Consider the following 18,873-nt stretch of genomic DNA (forward strand, 5'->3'; position numbering starts at 1 on the left):
CACTCAGAACCGAGCCAGGCCAGATCTGTCCTGCGACCTATGCCCCAGCCCTATGCACGCTGCACAGCAGCTCAGTCACCGTCTCACATCCCCCTCCGCTGTGCAGGGCTCGCTCTCGGCAGACACAACTGGCACACATTGGCCTCCAGGGGCGTCAGCAGAGGCTCCCCTGCACTCCCCACCCCCATCTGCCATATACCACTGGCAAACACAGAACCAGGCCACGCCCCTCCTGCTAGAGCAGAACGGAGGTGACCAATCCAACAGGCTCTGGGAAGGGAACAGCTCAACCATGGGGCACACTGGGTCCCCAACAGGCCCCAGATCTCTGCAGTCACAGCTCCTGGGCCAGGAGCCCCTGCCTCAAGGTCTCAGGACAAAGGGACGGGGCTGGGGGAGTGACCGGCCCAGGCCTGGCTCTGGCCAAGCACAACCAGTGGCAGCCGTAGTGGGACGCAGTGAACAAGGCGAGTCTAGACGCTGCACTGATGTCATCACCAGGGTCTCCTCCGGTGACCTGGGAACTGTGTAATTCAGTTACAGCCAGGCCCAGCAACCTTCCCAGCCAGGAACAGGGAGGAGAAAGTGGCTTTGTCTTAATTAGGGTGGGTTTAAGAGCCGATCTCCTGCAGCTCGGCAGGCCGCCACCCCCCTCCCCCGGCTAGCCAGCCCCAGACTCCCAGCCACGAATGGACGCGCGGGGGGGGGGGAGGGGAGAGGAGGAGGGGAGGGGAAGTCAGCAAAAGGGGCTTGCTTTCCAGGGGAGTCCCAGCCGCTTCACAGCCAGCCCAGCGGGGACTAGAAACACAGCAGGGAGCGCTCTTCCTTTTGTGGCATGAGGGCGCTGGGCCAGAAGCGCTGCCTTCCTGGACAGCACAGGAGAGAGTCCCTGAGCGCACAGGGACTTTTAAGTAATAGCCGCAGGCGCTTCGCACCCCCAAAGCTCTGTTGTCTTGACCAGATTCCAACTTGGGTCTGTGCAGTCCCCCTGGATTATTCACTTCCTGTCTTAAACTGCTGTGCAGCATTGCTGTGGGCTATAAAACAGCTGCTGCCTTCAGAGGTGGCTGCATTTCAGTGAAGGACAAAGTGATTCTCTGTACTGGGCGGAGAAATACAGTGACCAGGGATCCTTTGGTATGGAGTACCCCCTCTGGCTTGAGCGACTGTGCAGGCAGGTTTCAGAGTAGCAGCCGTGTTGGTCTGTATTCGCAAAAAGAAAAGGAGTACTTGTGGCACCTTAGAGACTAACAAATTTATTTGAGCATAAGCTTTTGTGAGCTACAGCTCACTTCATCGGATGCATTTGGTGGAAAATACAGAGGGGAGATTTATATAAAAACCACACAGAGAACATGAAACAATGGGTTTTATCACATGTGCAGGCAGGTGGCTGCTACGTGTGCATGCCACATCCCCTTGCCAAGAGCCCAGGTACAGCCTCTGCATTCACAGACCCAGACAGGTCGTTTCACAAACACTCATCTAAGGATTTCTTCTGACCAGCCCAGCACTGGGCTGAGCATGCATCCTGGGGCGGGGAGCCAGTCCTGAGTCCCCACCCCCTTGCCCACTCAGCTCAGAGCTGCTCCTTTCGGCCCAGACAGACTGTGCCACAAACTCCCTGCCACCAGCTTCTCCCTGACCTTAGCAGAGGGCGCAGGGGGCTATAAGCCAGAAGCCCTGGATCCCAGTGGCCAGAGACTCCTGCAGCCCCTAGCATTTCACCAGCTCCCCAGGTGGCTCTGGCTGGCTTGTTCCCCAAGCTCACTGGTCACCCTGCCTGCAGCACAGCTACCTGCCCATTTCAGCACAGTGATCCCAGTTTACTCGCAGTTCAGGGAAAGAGCAACTTCCCAACTCTGGGCCAGCCCCCACAGTCCCCGGCCATGCCTGGGGAGCGCTCCCACCCTCCACAGCCCCAGGATCACTCAGAGTCTGCTATGTCCTCTAAGCGAGCAAGGATCTTGGCCCTATCAGCTAACCCAGCCAAGCAGAGCGCAACTCCCCACGGATCCCACCTCACTCCACGGGACAGCATGGCTGAACCCATCAGCATTCTTTGTGGGGGCACTGCCTCCAGTCAGCCACACTGAGAGCATACCTGGGGCTGTCTAGCAAGACCTCTGCTTTTTGAACCCGCGCAGTGCTGGCTGCAGAGCCCAACAGAGGGGCTACAGGAGCTCACACTCTCCCAGAGGACATGATCGGGGGGGGGGGGAGAGGGGGAGCTTCAACCCACGGATCTCGGAGAGGTTGGGAGCCCTCCAGCCATGCTGCTTTACCAACCCTGCTGTTGTCCCCAGAGCCAGTTGTATCCAGCAGCAGGGGAACAGAGGCTCAGAGCCCACTCAGGAGCAACCAGAGCATTCAGCAGCTCCCTATTGGGAACATAGCCAGCTCTAGCGCAGTGCTCACTTTACAGCTCCCCGAGGTTGCCACGCCAAAGGCTCCCACCCAAGGGCTACTGCAGCAGAGAAGCAGGTGTCACATGTGTCCAACCAGCACCCCAGGGACAGAGGGACAGACAGGGGATGGGAGCCAATAGACATTCCCCTAGGTAGGGCTGCTAGCCCCTTGGGAGACAATGACCTAAAACCCCTCAGTCATCTACCCAGCTATTACTTTCCCCTTTCCCAGCTGCTGTGTCTGGCTGGCTGCGGCCCTCCACCCCAGAGATGGCTGTGTTTCAGCAGTGCTGCACTCTTACCTGGACTGGGGCTGTGTGGGTCTCATGGTCAAAGGGAGGCACAGTCAGGTATGGTAGACACAGGACCATCCCTGTGTTACATCTGTTCTGATAAGCAACGTTGACCAGCTGCAGGGGAGGGCGGTGGCCACCGTTTCAGTAGGACTTACTTTATTTCTTAGTCTGCCTGCAGTGTCAGTGTGTACACACTCACAGGGAGATCCCCCGTTCCTGCTGGGTGCACCATGCTTGTGGAGGGCAGGTAGTCAATGGGGAGGGGCAGGTAGGAAGAAAGGAGCCCTAATGCCTGCACAACATTTTCCTAACTAGGGCAGCAGGGAGGTTGGCACCAGCCAGAAGAGGCAGGGCAGACCCTATTGGAACCTGGGGAGGGGGGCGAGCACAAGTCCACCTACATCTAAAGGCCCCCTCCCCAGCCTTGTGGGAAGGACCACTGGACCCGGGAACCAACTGAAGATGGGGGACAACTAATGAACAACAGGGTCAGGAGTGAAGGTCACAGGTTCAAAAACTAGGGATCCAGAGGGGGACACTGAGCAGAGAACCCCGGACAACGCCCACTGCTCCTCAAAGCTGTCTAAGGATCCAGGAGATACCGCCCAGAGGAACAATGCCCAGATGCATGAGACAAGGGAGGAGCAGAAACAGGCAGGTGACTGGCCCTGCACCTGTCCCCAAGGGCACAGACCCATCAGAGAGAAATACCAGGATTCTGCCGGCTGGAGCTGAAGGTTATTTGTGGACAGATGGGCGGGGAAGGCAGCTGGGAGCTAACGGGACTGAGTCACTGGCTAGAGAGCCCAGCCCCAGGGCTCAGACAGGGCCATCCCTTTGTCTGGCAGGTTGCATGAGGGCTGCGTGCACTGGGGGAGGCTCGGGGGCTGGCACCCCGGCTGCAGGGGCCAATTCCAGCACAAACAGGGGCTTGTTCTGCCTATGCCACTAAAGACCTCAGTACTGAAGGGAAGAGGCTTCCCAATGCAGGCCTGCTCTCCCAGTCACCACAGGCCAGGGAGAGACATCCCCCATCCCAGACCTGCCCTCATGGCTGCAGAGAAACCTTTCCGAACACAGCACAAGTGTGACCACAGCAGGGACACCTGCCAAAACAACTCACAGATGTGTTGACACTGAAGCCTAATGTTATCACTTTGAAGAGCAGAGCCTGCTCCCGCAGCAGTCAATAGCAAAGTCCCATTGACTTCCCTGGCAGCAGGACCTGGCCCTGCATTTCAGTATCAACATTAATTGTTTCACTGCTGACCACAATGGTGGGAGCAGGTGGCTAACATGCTCATTCTGCAATACCAAGGGGCCCAAACCCTCCAGCCAAGCCTCTCCAGGCAGAGTGGGGATCACGCTACAAACCCCCAGCAGCCCCAAGCACCCAGCTCCCAAGCCTGCATGGGCAGTTTGGTGCCACTGCGCAAGCTCAAGGCAAGAACCACACTCTGCCCCTTCCCTTCCCGGGGCCACTCCTACAGCACCTGCCATTTCTCTGGGCTCCCGAAAACCATCAGCCACGCTCAGCTTCCAGCTCAGCAGGGCAGAGACAGGGGGCCTTGGAGACAAACCTCCCCCCAGAGACCTGCCTACCGACAGGGAGCCCCCCCCAGACACACTCCTCACTCCTCAGCAACATGGTCCCCAGCGCACAAACCCTCCGCTCCTGCATAACATGCGCCCAGAACTCCTCCCCCGTCAGCTCAGTCCCCCGCAGCAGCGCTGCACAACCACATGAGGAGTGTCCTGGACATGCTGTTGCTAGGGGCAGTCTGAGGACACAGCACACACCTGAGCCCCCCTACTGGAATTCAACCCTCTCCCCTCTGAGCTGCAGGATCTTAAATACCGACCCCTAGGATCACCTTCACGGCTCACCAAAAGCATGGCCTAGCACAGTGCCCCCTAGCACCGCCCTGGGACAGGGCATCCCTCTCTGTACCATTGTGGACTCCCCCGGAGGTTTCCTGGCCAAGCACCAGCCAGCTCCAACCCCCAGAGCCCGGGTGAAGCGGGCGCTCTCAGCCCCATCCTCACCCACCATACCCGGGGGCCAGAGAGCCAGGACATTCCCAGGCAGTCAGGGGAGCAGGTGCTGTCAGTGGCCCCTCACCCTGGCGCTGGACCTCCCCACAAAGCTGCCAATGAGTTTGAGTGGAAAAGGTTGCGTGTGCCAGACACCCCCAAGGCTGGTCCTGGCCTGCCCCCTTCCGCACACGTCACATCTGCTGCCCTCAGTGCGGGTGTCCCTGGTGGATGCAGGCAGAGAAGTGCTCTGGAAATCCCTGGGCATGGGTGCGCTTCCCACCTCTGTCCCCACAGTGGGGACACTCCAGCCCAGGGAGAGCAGCACCAGCTTCAGCTCAGGGATGACTCACAGCTCTGAGCACCCAGCTCCAGGAGATCTTGGCCCCAGTCCCCCCAACAGATCCAGTCTCCCTCACTCCTCAGCACAGCTGTGCCCTAGGCCTGCTCCCGCTGGCTTTGTACACATCTGGAGAACAGGTTTCAGAGTAGCAGCCGTGTTAGTCTGTATTCGCAAAAAGAAAAAGGAGTACTTGTGGCACCTTAGAGACTAACAAATTTATTAGAGTTTGTTAGTCTCTAAGGTGCCACAAGTACTCCTTTTCTCTTTTCATCTGGAGAACAGTGGCTGAACTGCAGAGAATAGTTTTACTAGAAACCAGTAACCAGCCAGAGCTGCCAGGCACATCTGCCCATGCTGGATGGGGCCACCCATCACTCCTGGCACAGGCTGACAGCCCCCCAGATGCCCCTCCCGAGAACCTTTCGTCACTATCAGCAGGTGCAATCACTCCCAGTCAGCACGGCTCTGGCCTTCAGTCTGGCATCCCCATCCCCCCCAGAAACCCAGCACCAGGGGAGGCAGCACAGGCAGACATAGCATGAGGCCAGCATCATTGCAGCCACTCCGTGCTCCCCAGCACAGACCCCTGTGTGCCAGCACCCCCAGGACCCATCCTCCGTCAAAAGAAGTGCGAAGAGCAAAGGCTGGGCAGAGGTGGGACAGCACTGGTCACACAGCATGGAACCAGCTAGGATCTATGCCTAGCTCCAGCCCCAACACAGGGAGCAAGGGTCGGCTCTGCCCAGGGAGCTGCCAGGAAGCAGCAGTTCCAGCAAAGCCCTGAGCTGCTCTGGAGGGTCCTGCACCAGCAGAGAGCCGCAAAGGAACTTTATCCTTTCAGCCCGCAGGGCGGCACTTTCTCACAGACATGACGAGGGCCAGCAGCCCCACACCAAGGCTGAACACTGGGAAAGTGACAGGTCTGGGCAAGGGCTAAGCCCCCAGCATCGCAGAGAACCAGCACCAGCCCAGCAGAGCTGCCCAAGGCTCCTACGGACAGGACAGCCTGCGCTGATGGAGCAGAGCACCTGGTGTTACACTAGCCATGGGCTGCTCACAAGCAGGGCTTTGGAACGGAGCCCGGAGCCGGAGCGTGGAGCTGCAGGTTTTTGCCTGGAGCTGGAGCACAGAAAATCTTGACTGCTCCAAGATTTCCCCCCCCCCATTTTCAATCCAAAATGAACGATATTTAGCAGGAAAGTCCTAAAGGTGCAAAAAAGTTTAAGATTGTATAACAATTGATATTAACATCTACTTTACCACTTTACATAATATGTCACAGTTATTCTCACATCGGGCGAAATCAAGATTTAATGTACAGATACAAAATTACAAAGGTTTTTGGAGATATGTTTTATTAAAGAATCAGATAATTATCAGACATCCGGCAACACTGCAGACTGCTCCCACCCTTGTGCCAAGGTTAGGCGAGTACGTACTCGTGTAGATTAGTTAGATAGATTAGTATGTGTTGATACTTCTTTTATAAGGGTTGATCAACGAGACGTGCTGAATGCTGCGATTACGGAAAAGTGTGACGCAAGACGCAACATTTAAGATATCACAAACAGGTATATTGCAAAAAAATGTTTTTGTTTATTGATATATTAAGATATCTCAAGAGATATTAACTACCTAAGCTCATTTCTCACACTGGCTCCCGTTACTGGGACATTTGTACATGCTCCCGTATCACTCTGGAAGACTTATTTTATATGTCATCTGTTCAACGGTCTTTTGGTAGCGTTGTTTGTAATTTTAAATTTATTGAAAAAGTCGTGCGCAGCAGGCATATAAATATACAGTAAACATTTTTGCATAAATTAGGAGTGATCTTTGTGATATATCCAGAGTGATTGGAAAATGTCCAACAAAACTTTGGGGGTGAATCCTTCGGTAATTTTAAGAAAAAACATTTGTGAACACGTGTCCTAAAATTCTTCCTAAGGGCGCTACAGTCCCTTCAAAGAGGTGATGAAAAGTTAATTTCTGATTAATATCTCAAAAACGCTTTAATATAAAGTAATTAAATTATGTCTGTGTCTTAGCGTTAGTACGTGCTACCATATTACATTATCCAAAATTATTTAAACCATAGGCGTCCCGAACCGGCGGTTGGTCACTTTTATTTCATATTTCAACAAAGGCTTGTCGTCGACTGCCCCCAGCTACGAGCGGTAATATGTTACATAATAAGTTAATAATTTTTGGTTATTATTTATTACATTTAAAATTTATGACTCCAAAGTTGAAAAATAAGTAATAAGTAAAATTGTTTGTATCATTCTAAGCATCTAAACAGATTAAAATTTCTAAAAACAGTTTTCTCAGAAATGGTTAATTATACAAAATAAATTAAGAGTACCATTTTAATGCATGTTTTAGCATTAAATCATATTCCAGGGTTGTATCTGTTAAATAGTCAAAGATGTAAAAAAATATTAAATAAAATTGGCCCAGCCCCCCAGGTCACAACACCTGTAGTTTAAATAATTTTATTTGAATGATGTTGTATGACAGAACGTTGGAAATAAAGTTTAACGGGAAAGCAGATTCAAATTGCAAGCACAGTCCTTTTAGTAAAGAGACCAAATTTTCGGAAATATGTTTTTCCTTCATCAGGCTGGAAACATTATACAAGCAGGTTCTATCTTGTATAATGTTTCCAGCCTGATGAAGGAAAAACATATTTCTGAAAACTTGCTCTCTTTACTAAAAGGACTGTGCCTGCAAAATGAATCCGCTTTCCCATTAAAGTTTATTTTCAACCTTGTAACGTGTAGCCTCGTTATTTCCCAAAAATTAATGTTGTAGAACAGCAAGAGCACGTACTAACGCTACGGCACATACCAAATTTCATTGATACATCTATATTAAAGCGTTTTTGAGATATTAATTAAAACTTTGGAAAATATTTCGAATATTTTTACCGCAAAATTTCATGAGAAAAACTTGAAATTTATAAATAAAAATTTATATTATGTATATTAAAATGCTTTACTTCATTAAAACTGCAAGAAACATGTTAAAATATTAAAATATACTTTAATAATAATTTTGTGTAAAAAGAAAATGCAATCATTTTTGTCCAGAAAATCCAAAATAAATTCAAAGTACCTTAAGTGGTTAAGATATCACAAGCAGGTACATTATAAAAAAAAAAAAGTAATGCTTTTGTTCATTACTTTTCAAAGATCATAAACATTTAGCTGCAGTAGCAGCACAAGAAGATTTGGCCATGGCTTCAACAAAAAAAAAAAAAATCAAACCTGCCCCCCCATGATTGATAGCCGATTTATGGAAAAGGATCTCAACAGCTTCTTTACTTTTGAATTTGAAAAGCCCAAATTTGGGCTTTTGGGAAAAGCAAAGAAGAAATCGGCAACGTGCAAGGTTGAAAAGGAAGTGAATGGCGAGCTCAATCCATGTAGCTTTAAGACAAGTAAAGCAAGCGCCATGAAAAGTTTCAACCTTTGGCAGCATGTAAAATGTAACCATCCTGACAACTATGTGGATCTGGTTACCAAAAAGGACCGGGAAGATGATGCAAAACAGAAAGCTGATGCGGCAAAACAACATTCACCTGGCTCTTTGAAAACTCCTGGAGAAGAGATTTTTTGCAGTGCTTCATCTGAAAAGAAACCCAAAATTGAGCAAACAAAACTTGACTCATATTTGAAGTCCTCAAAGGTTACAGTTACCATGGATGCCAATACTTTCCATGAAGGGCTGATGGAAATGGTTTGCTTGAGTTCAACACCACTCACTACTTTCAGGCTAAAGAACAAAGGATTCCAAAAAACTGCAGGTGAAATGGGTCGGCAGCTTGGCGTTTCGACGGAGCACGATGCGGTTTGTCATTTAGTTGTCAGCACCACTGAGTCTGGTCGCGAAGAGCTCAAGAAAGCTTTGCAGCAAAAATTGTGCTACCTGAAAATGAATGGGGCAACCCATGGAAACAGAAATTTCCTTGCTCAGTACTACGAAGAAGGAAAAGATAAAGCTCTGGTAAAAACCTTGGACATAAAATTGACACTGAAGGGCGTCACAATTCTTTGTATATGAAAACTCAAGTAAAAGCTATTTTAGAAAAATTTGGGATCAGTGAAATGCAAGTCCTGAGCATCTGCATTGACAATGCAGCAAACATGACACGTGCCGTCAAAATTTTCAGCGAGGACAATGAAACCATTTCTACCTCTGAGAGGGATGTGGACAAAAACGAAGCTATTTTGCCTGATGAAGGAACTAAAGGAATGGATGAAATCGAACTCAACATGGTTGCTGCTGCGCAATGGGTTAATGACCCTAGCCTTATACTTCCAACATGGCTTCATGAGGACGACTCAAAAGTCCAACTGATGAGGTGTGGTATTCACACTCTTCAGTTGGCAATCTGGGATGGACTGAACAAAGAACATGCGAAGAAATTTCTGGCAAAAATTCGACAAGTCATTGTCAAGTATTCAAAGCGTTCCGCTTGATCTACATGGGGTAACTCAATCATTAGATACTGTGACTCACTGGGGTTCAACATTTGCGATGATTGATCGGCTTCTCGTTTTTCAATCTTACTGTGAACAAGTGGCTGCTGCTGGAACAAGAGAACTCAAGTTAACAAAAGCTGAATGGGACGAAGTGAAGAACCTGCGAGACTTCTTGGCAAAGCCAAACCAAACAACCGTGAATCTTCAAGCTGTCGATGTAACCCTGGAAGTTTTAATGAAGGAATGACGAAAACTGTCAAAATTCTTGCAAGAAAATGGTGGACAAATTGCAAAAGGAATTCTATCCTCCATGCAGAAATGCAAAGAGAAGCTTTTTGACAATATTCATTTCCTTGCTGGAGTTTATGTTGACCCATGGTATTGGATTCTTCTTACCTCAAGGGAAAGACCAAAGGCAAAGGAAGGGCTCCTTGATATTGCTCGACAACTCGAAAAACAAAATCTATTGCTACATTTGAACTCAGCACAAGAGATTGAAGAAAACAAAACACAACAAAAGGTGTGATCAACAATCGAATTTGCAGTTTCGGAAAGTTCACATCCTTCAGAAATAGCAGGCTATTCTCAAAACTTCCGTCTCCACTCTGTACTTGTTCGAGTGTCCATCCCAGAGACGTCTTCAACCATTACAGGGAAATGGAGATAATTCAAGCACCAATTCTTCAGAAGATGACGCCTTCAAAAAGGAATTGGATAAACAAGAAAGACACCGGCGAGTTTCTGCGATTCATAATTGTAATGAAGCATTCATTATTCAAGAGAAACTTTCAGGAAGATTGTGAGGCGATGGAGTATATTGGTAGGCTAAAAGTTAAGTCTGTTTTTGAGGCCATTCATAGCTACCCACACCACATTCAGGCTGCCTGTAGAATTGCTTCGAGCATGCCAACTCAAGCTAGTCTAGAGAGACTGTTTTTGGCTTTAAAGTTAATTTTAAATGATTTGCGGCAGGCTATGAAATACTTGATTGCTGCAATAATTTTTTTACAGAATGAATTATAAATGATTCTAGTTTGTATCACTGTTGATGACATTTAAATTGTTTTAAAAGTCTGAATAAAAATAATGTTTTTTCAAAATTACAGTATGCACTTTTTTTTATTTAGTTAAAAATTAATTTGAGCAGGGGTGGAGCTGGAGCAGTCCCTATTGGTGCTGGAGCAGAACTGGAGCGGAGCAATTCAAAACTTTGTTTGCTCTAAATCCCTGCTTACAAGCCATCTTCAGCTCTTCTCAGGGGGCTCATTTAATAACGGGGTCCTGTCCCAGGCAAGCAGGGACCAGAAGACACAGACACCCCCCTGACATTGGGATGGAAGGTGCTGACTCTGAGCCTGGAGTTTGCACCGTCCAGCACGACCTCTTTTAGAATGAAGAGAGGCATCTCCCGTCAGAGAACAGCCCATCTCAGGGCTGGGCCTCAAGGGATCTGAGTTCAGTCCCTGGTTCAGCCACACAGACTTCCTGAGAGGTCACTTCACCACTCCGTGCCTCAGTTTCCCACTTGGAACAAGGGGATCATGCACAGAGGTGTTGGGGGGACTCATTAGTGGCTGCCAGGCGCTCAGATACTGCAGTGACAGGCCATAGACTGTGCCCCTGCTGCTGGACAAATGCAGCCTGAATAGACCCCACCACTTTGGGGCAAAGCTTCCCATCCCCCCCGACCCTTAGGGCTGTTGCTGAAGTACCTATGGCCACATGCCCCTCCTCCATACCAGAACGTCACACAGCTCCCTTCACTGGCGCACGTCAGGAACACTGGTGAGTTCCCCCCCGCCCCCCCGAGCAGTGCAAAGAGGCATCACCCCCGTCCAGGGCTCACGCAGCACAGCAGGAGCCAGGCCAGGGCCACCCCACAGCTCCGAACAGCCTGGGCGTGGGGGTAGCCAGGGCGCCTGCAGGGAATTCTCCCTTGAATACACAATGCTGTAACAAACGCCCTTTGTTCACCAGCACTAAGCCACGCGCAGCAAGAACAGCCAGGCTCTAGGTAGGGCAGAGGTTTCCTGCACTGACCTTCCATCTCCTGCTCAAGTGCTGCTCCTAGGTCAGACATAATAATGAGATTTGTCCACAGCACAAAGACAAATAGTTTGAAATGAATGGTAGCCTGTGCACAGGAAACGCCTGGGAAGCTGAATGTCAGGATTGAGGGGCACCAGCAGAGCTGTGTGTGTGGGGAGCCCAGGGCTGGAATAGCAGGGGGGCGTGGGTCGGGACTGAGAGGCACCGGCAGAGCTCGGGGGTGGGGGGAAGCCCAAGGCTGGGATAGCAGGGGCTGCAGGTCAGGACTGAGGGGAGTCATAGGACCAGGACACAGCCTAGACAGACAGATGTGAGCACGCTGGAGCTGAGAGACCCCTGGGACTGGACTCAAGGGCCTTGCTTCTAACTGGGGTGGGCTGAGAAGGAGATAATCACCAGCCGAGATGATCAGCACAAGCAGCCGACATGCCCGGGATCCTTCTCCAGCAACTATCCTAGAGGGAGCAGCATCTGTGCAGGACATGCTGCCAGCACATCAGCCCAGAGCCCTGCCCACTCCCACAGGGCCAAGATCCCGGGCCAACTGCCGGCCCATCGCAGCTGCTAGTGCATCCCACAGCAGGAGGGCTCAGGGGAGACACGGAGGATGCATCCTGCTCTGGCAGCCAGGAGACCCCAGGGCAACACACCCCACCTGAGCTCAAAGCAGCCCTTCTGAACAAGGCAACAGTTTCCTAGGGGAGGAGATGGGTCCCACTCTCCAGAGTTCAGCCAGGCCAACCCTGTGGCAGGGTGGATGCTGAATTCGGACCTGAGCTGCCTGCAGGTCGGGATCACACATGCACACCCCTCGGCCTGCAAACTTCCTTCCTCCCCAAAAGCCTCTGTCTCTCATTACCAGCAAGACGGAGGGAAAGTGTAACCAGAGCTGGAGGCAGCTGGGAGAGGCTCCTCTGGCAGTCAATGCTGATCACTCACCCAGCCAGCGTAGGGGGACATCACACTGGCTCTGATTACCCTCGCATAGCTAGAGTGCCCGCAGCTGGGTTACAGGCCACAGGGCCACGGCCATGCTGCCAGAGAAGAGGGCCATGGAGCTGGGGGGACCAGCAATCTCTGTCAAACCAGAAGCAGGGGCGGGGGGTGCAGCAGGGTACTGGCCCAGGAGCCCTGGATCACTCCCATGTGAACATGAGCGGCCTCCTCCCACTAAAGCACTACCAGCATCTGCAGGGGCTCTGAGGAGCTGCCCTGGCCCTCACTAATGCCAGTCACTCCTGTGCTCCCACTGCCCCCTGACTTGGGAGCTCAGAGAGAGGACAATGCCCTGCTGTTCAGCACAGCCATGGGGAAAGCAGGGGCTGGGCTCCCACAAGGTGTGCCCCTGTCCCACATACATTTCAGACCTCATAAATGTGAGGGGAAGAAGAACGGTCTGGCTTTGGAAGGACCCTAAGAAACTCCCACGCTTCCCAGTTGCTGCAAGACACCCAGAAACCCAGAGTCCTATATCAAGCACATGGCCTCAGGCACCCATGTGATTCTCCCCCAGCCCTGCTCACAGGACCCCTTCGAGTTCTGGGACCCTCACAGGACGACGAGCCCCTTGGGAACCCAAGCCCCATACTGCCTGTACCTGCCAGGGCTCTGGCTAGCAACCCTTGGGTCTGCAATACAGAAATGTGAGAACCACAGGGCAGGCCACATCCTAGCCAATGAGGCTCTGAAGAAAGGGCCCACGGCCCTGCACCCCGTGGGTCAGGGCTCAGAGCATAGTTCTGCTCAGTGGTCAAACACTGGAAGCCCAAGTCTGGGGAGCGGATACACGGGATGAAAACCTGGCAGAACCCTGAGCCCGTAGAGCTCACCATGGGCCCCACACGACATTAATTTTACAGTCTATTTCCAGTCAGAGCTGAACTTCACACTCAATCCAGTTGTTAGCTGCTAGGGACCCCACCTGAGAAAGTCCCCTTTGCAAGGCTGCTGGCAAGAACAGCTGCTGTCGCACCCAGGGCAGTGAACATGGACAGCGACACACCAGAGCTGAGGCTGCTGGAGAACAGGCAGCAGCTGCCTGGAGCCCGGGGGCCCATCCAGGCCTGCAGGAATGCTGTGCCACCTGGAGGAGTTTAACATGGCCTGTGGCTAATGCACTGTTAACACAGCCCAGCAGCTGGCGTGGAGAGGCCGCACCATGGTTAGCAGGGAGGTTTCTCACCCCACTTCAGCTCCCAGAGGCAGTGCCAGAGGATGCTTCCCCAGCTAAGTGCACAATGGAAGCTCTTGCCCTTCCTCGGAGCTGCGGGGCTGGCTGGCCCTTGTCCTGTCTCTTTAGGACAGTTCCCGCAAGGATGAGGGTAAGAGCAGCAAGGACACGGCCTAGTGCAGCCCAATGTGAACTAGAATGATATTCAGAACCACTACGGCCCCCTCCCCAACCCCAGCCCTGCTCACAGGTCCCAGGCATTCCAGTGTGTGCCAAAATCCTGCCAGACTGCCCCCTGGCACCACATTGGGCAGCCAACGAGAGCGGGGGCAAGCTCCTTCTCTACCGCACACACAGGCCAGGGAGACCACACTGTTAGCCTGAACCTGGGGCAAGAGGAATGGGTAACCCCTGGGGAGAGGCCAGGCCACAGCCTAACAGATCTCACAGGTAGGAATGTTTTCCTGAGACCCAGACAAACTGTTCCCTTTTTTCAGCTTTGTGCCATTCCCGTCACACCCTCTAGCCCAGACCAGTCACCGGCCCTCTTTGGGGATTTCACTTTTCAGATGCTTGTCCACGTTCAGCTTCCTGCCGCAGCAAACCCAGCATAGGAGGCACATAGGGAGCTCAGCATCCACGCTGGGGCATTTTCCACCCCCAACTCTCAGATCAACCCCTCTAGCCTCTTCTGTCCCTTTGCTCTCAACTCCCCCTCCCGCATCTTCAGCCCAGACACCCCTGACACATGTATTCTAGACAGCACGGCCACTGCTTGAACCTATCCACCCTGCTCCCTTTCATACCCCCGGGGAACTGTACTTAAACAACCTGACCTGCACTACAGCCTTATGCATTTTTAAATAGTAATAAAGAAAGCTCAAGTGTCAGCCAGCTGGAACGGCTATTAGCAGGTTTGGCTATTTCCACTGCAAGGGTGGAAAGCCAGCCCAGCCCTGAATGGGGAATTAACAGAGTCATGTGTCCACAGCTCCAGCAGAAGCATTTGGGGTTTATTTAACCTCCCTTTCAGCACCCTTTACGTAAGTTTCCACTCTGATCAGAGGCAGCTTCTCATTGCAATCCACATGGAACTAATGGTGAGGAACCAAGAGACCAGATTCCTAAATCTAAACTTTCCTTTAAAAAAAAAGAAAGCTGCTGGCCTGTCTGATAGCCAAAGTCCCATTCCACACATGAGCTGAGCAGAACCAGATGCAGTGCTATCTTCCTGAGTCTGCAGACAGCCCCATTGCTTCTGCAGCACCTCACAGCTTTGCCACATTTGCAGTGACGTTAACAAGATGTTGGTCAGTTTCACAGCTGCTGTTCACAGCCACCTGGGATGATCAATGTTATGCAGAGGCAGTGGATTGTGAAAGGCATAATGGAGTTCATCAATTTGAAGGCCTGAAGGGACCACTGTGATCATCAAGTCTGCGTTTAAGACAAACCAGAAAATTCCCCATCATAATCCCTAGAGCAAATCTCTTAAGAAAATACCCAGTCTTGATTTAAAACTTGTCAGGGATGGAGAATCCACCACAGCACTTGGTACATTGTTCCACTAGTTAATCACTTTCACCGTTACAAAATTAGACCTTATTTCCAGTCTGGATTTCTCTAGCTTCAATTTACAGCCATTAGATCATGTTAGACCTTCCTTTGCCGGTCTGAAAAGCCCCTTATTAAATATCTGTGCCCCATGTCGGTACCTATAGATTGTGATCAGCTCTCCCTGAACCTTCTTTGTTAAGCTACATTGATTGTGCTCCTTGCATCTCTCACTATAAGGCAGGTTTTCTAATCCTTGAATCATTCTCATGGCTCTTCTCTGACCCCCTCTAATTTAACTGAAATGATGGGCACCAGAAGTGGCTACAGTTCCAGCAGAGGTTGCAAGAGAGCCAAATACAGGGGTGCAATAACCTCCCTGCTCCTAATTGAGATTCCTGTTTATGCATCCAAGGATCACATTGGGCCTTTTGGCCACAGCATCACACTGGGAACTCAAATTCAGCCAATTATCCACCCCACACCCACATCTTTTTCAGAATCAAAAGTTAGGTACACAGAGAGGAGGACCCACAATAATGGAGAATGGGGTGAGGGGGTGAGTAACAGAGACCCCTGCTCCCTCCAAACAGCTAAGATCTAGAGGAGGAAAAGAGAGAGTCCCTTCTCCACTGCAGCAGCTAAAGCAGTTCAGCTTCAAACACAGACTAGCCAGAGGCGCTCAACAAAGGACAAAGCTCCCAAGCAACAACCAGAGATCAGTTCCTCATTCCTAGAATTGGTGGCAGGGAGCAGTCCCCATCCACCCCACTGTGGCCTTCTGCATCCGCTCCTGTGCTCTTCCCCCTTGCCTCTGGTAAACTGTCCAAGCCCCAGGGAGCTAGACAGCAGACTGCATGAAACAGCCATTGGCACCCATCTCCATGCCTTCCAATGGCTCGCAGAGGAGGGGTTAGTCTCTTTCAGCTCTTCCTCCTCCCGTGCCAGACACACACTGCTCCCAGCGCAGGGGAGGGCAGCTGCAGCTTGTTTTAAAATCCATCGCTCACCCAAATTCTGGCCTCGACAGGAGCTGAGTCCTGGGTCTTCAAGGCACCCACCTGCTCCTTTCTTCCCTCAAAGGCTCCGATAGGAGAAAACACTTTGGGTTCTGAATTTTGCCGCCCTATTAACAGGGAGTGAAGCGCAGCCCGGTGCGCATCACCCGGGCTCCTGCCTACTCAAGCCCAGGAAACCTTCCACCAGTCCCAGTGTCCCTAGTCCTCCAGCCAGCCCATCCCGCTCTGCAGAGTCCCTGGCACGGCTCTCCGGTGCGGGACGAGCTGAGCCAGGGACAGAGACGGGGGGCGGCCAGAGGCCAGCCTGCAGCGTGACCTGGCTAGGGGCTGCCACAGCCAACCTAGGGGGATGGGAAGCCGCGTACGGCTTCTGAAGGGTGACGAGTCTCTTCCCCACTCCCCCAGAGCACAGACCCAGCGTAGGGGGTCCGCCTGGCCCATCCCCAACGCCGGGGGCTCCTGCCTGTAGTACAGCGGCTCCCTGGGCGCCCGGACTGGGCTGCTCCCCGCGCCGCCAACACTGCACCGAGTGGGGAGCAGCCTCCAGCCTTTCCCGGGCCGCCCGGAGACCCGCCTCCAACGCAGAGCGGGCCGGGTCCGCTTCCCTCCTTCCCGGCCCGTCTGATCGCCCCGGGGGCCACTAACGTCCCAAGCCTCCTCCCCTGCGTATGCGTGTCCCAGCCCCGGCCAAGCTCCCCGCGCCCTCCTGCCTGGAGCCCGGTCCCGCGCTCCCGGGCCGGCCAGGGCACCCCGCGGCGCCTCCGGAGAACAAAGCGGGGCAGGGGCCGCGGCTCCCGTCGCCACCAGCTTCCAGCCCATGGCGGTGGGGCCCCCCGCCCGCCCGCCGGCCGAGCCGCTTTTCCGCCCCTGGGACAAAAGTTGCCAGCGGGCGCGGCCCGGCGCCGGCGCCGGCTCCCTCCAGCACGACGAGGCCGCCCTGGCGCCTCTCGGGCTCAGAGCGCCCCCTGCTGGCCGCGCCCCGGCCGCCTCTTACCTTGGAGACGATGAGGGGCTCCCCGTGCTCCAGCCCCCCCTTGAGGGTGAAGCCCCAGGGCGCGCCCCCCTGCAGCTGCACGTGCACGTACTGGAAGGAAACCAACCGGCTCTCGGTGCGCTCCTCCGGCGGCTCCATGGCCGCTAGCGCCGCGGCCCCCCGCGCCACATCCCCCGGCCAGCTCGGGCTCCCGCGGCAGGAGGAGGAAATGACACCGAGCAGCCAGCAGCGTGACGGAGGCGGGGGCCGAGCGGGGGCCGGGGCAGCCCCGGGGGCCGGCCAATGAGGCGCGGCCGGGGTGGGACGCGGGGCTGGCCCCGGCCTCGGTGTTACACTCTCCGCTTGCGGGCGTGGGCTGGGGTATGTATTTACCTAGGGAGCTTGAGCACACGTGTGCATGGCCATGTGTGCATGTGGCTATGTGTACCTGGGTCCCTCCTTATTCACGCTGAGGTGTGTGAGTACGGATGTCTAGAGATGTATACTGCAGGATGCATGTGTGTCTGCACATCCTCACGTGTGTTTGTATGTAGGTACCCTTGTGCGGGTGTGTGTAAATCAGCCTTGCACAACTCATGAAACATTAACAGCTCAGGTTTCAGAGTGGTACCGGTGTTAGTCTGTATCAGCAAAAACAACGAGGAGTCCTTGTGGCACCTTGGAGACTATCACATTTATTTGGGCATAAGATTTTGTGGGGTAGAACCCACTTCATCAGATGCATGGAGTGGAAAATACAGTAGCAGGTATATATATCACATTGGTAGATGTGCAGGTGAACGAGCCCCGATGTGGTTAGGTCCTATAATGGTGTCCCTTGACAGCTCAGATGCCTAATCCCTGTGTCCCGCCTTTCTCAGGAGAACTGTTCATAACCAGAAAGCCACTGATATTTTACTCATCCCTCAGAACAATTCCTGTCCCTCTCCAGTGCCTCATGGGCTGCACCCAGCCTCGCAAGGGAAGAGCCTGCGTCCCAGTTAGGGACACTTGGCATGTACCTATAATGCTGTGCCCAGGTGATTAGAAGTTTGACAGGTGACTGTGTGTAGCCTCCTTGGTGATATATGTGTGTGGATATATAGGAATGCCTGTAGGTATGTGCTTGGAAAACCAATCTCTGCTTCGTACACAGTCCAGTCTCCACCTCTGGGAAGCAAGCTCAGTCATTGTTCAGTGACTAGGGCAGGCAGGGGCAGAGCGGGCTCAAGAGACCTGGAGGTGGCTAATCCTGGCTCTGCCACTGACTTGCTGTGTGCCCTTGGGTGAGTTATATCACCTCTCTGTGTCCTGGTTTTCTTCCCCACTTCTCATTAGATTGCAAACGCTGCAGGGCAGCGCCTGTCTCTGGCCAGGAGTAACATCCTAGCCCCAGGTAGAGCTTCTATGGGGCCAAGATTCCTCCACATGTGTCTGCAATGCCTCGCATCCTGATTAGGGTCTAGTCTAAGTGCTACTAGAATGCAAATAATGACTCAGTCCCAGCTGCCCACACGGTTTTTCAAAGGCATGTTCACCG

The 18,873-nt window shown here is 52.6% G+C and overlaps 1 protein-coding gene across 1 annotated transcript in view; it reads right to left on the reverse strand.

The window, feature by feature from the left end:
- The window catches only part of SHROOM4 (shroom family member 4), a 61,413-nt gene extending 43,771 nt beyond the window's left edge, over positions 1-17,642 (reverse strand). Inside the window, exon 1 of the mRNA XM_038417735.2 lies at positions 17,355-17,642. Coding sequence (XP_038273663.1) covers positions 17,355-17,492 — 138 coding nt within the window. The 5' untranslated portion in view covers positions 17,493-17,642. The remainder of the gene's footprint in view (positions 1-17,354) is intronic.
- Positions 17,643-18,873: the final 1,231 nt, after the last annotated feature.

Source organism: Dermochelys coriacea, chromosome 9, assembly GCF_009764565.3.
Source record: "Dermochelys coriacea isolate rDerCor1 chromosome 9, rDerCor1.pri.v4, whole genome shotgun sequence".
NCBI classification, from domain to species: domain Eukaryota; kingdom Metazoa; phylum Chordata; order Testudines; family Dermochelyidae; genus Dermochelys; species Dermochelys coriacea.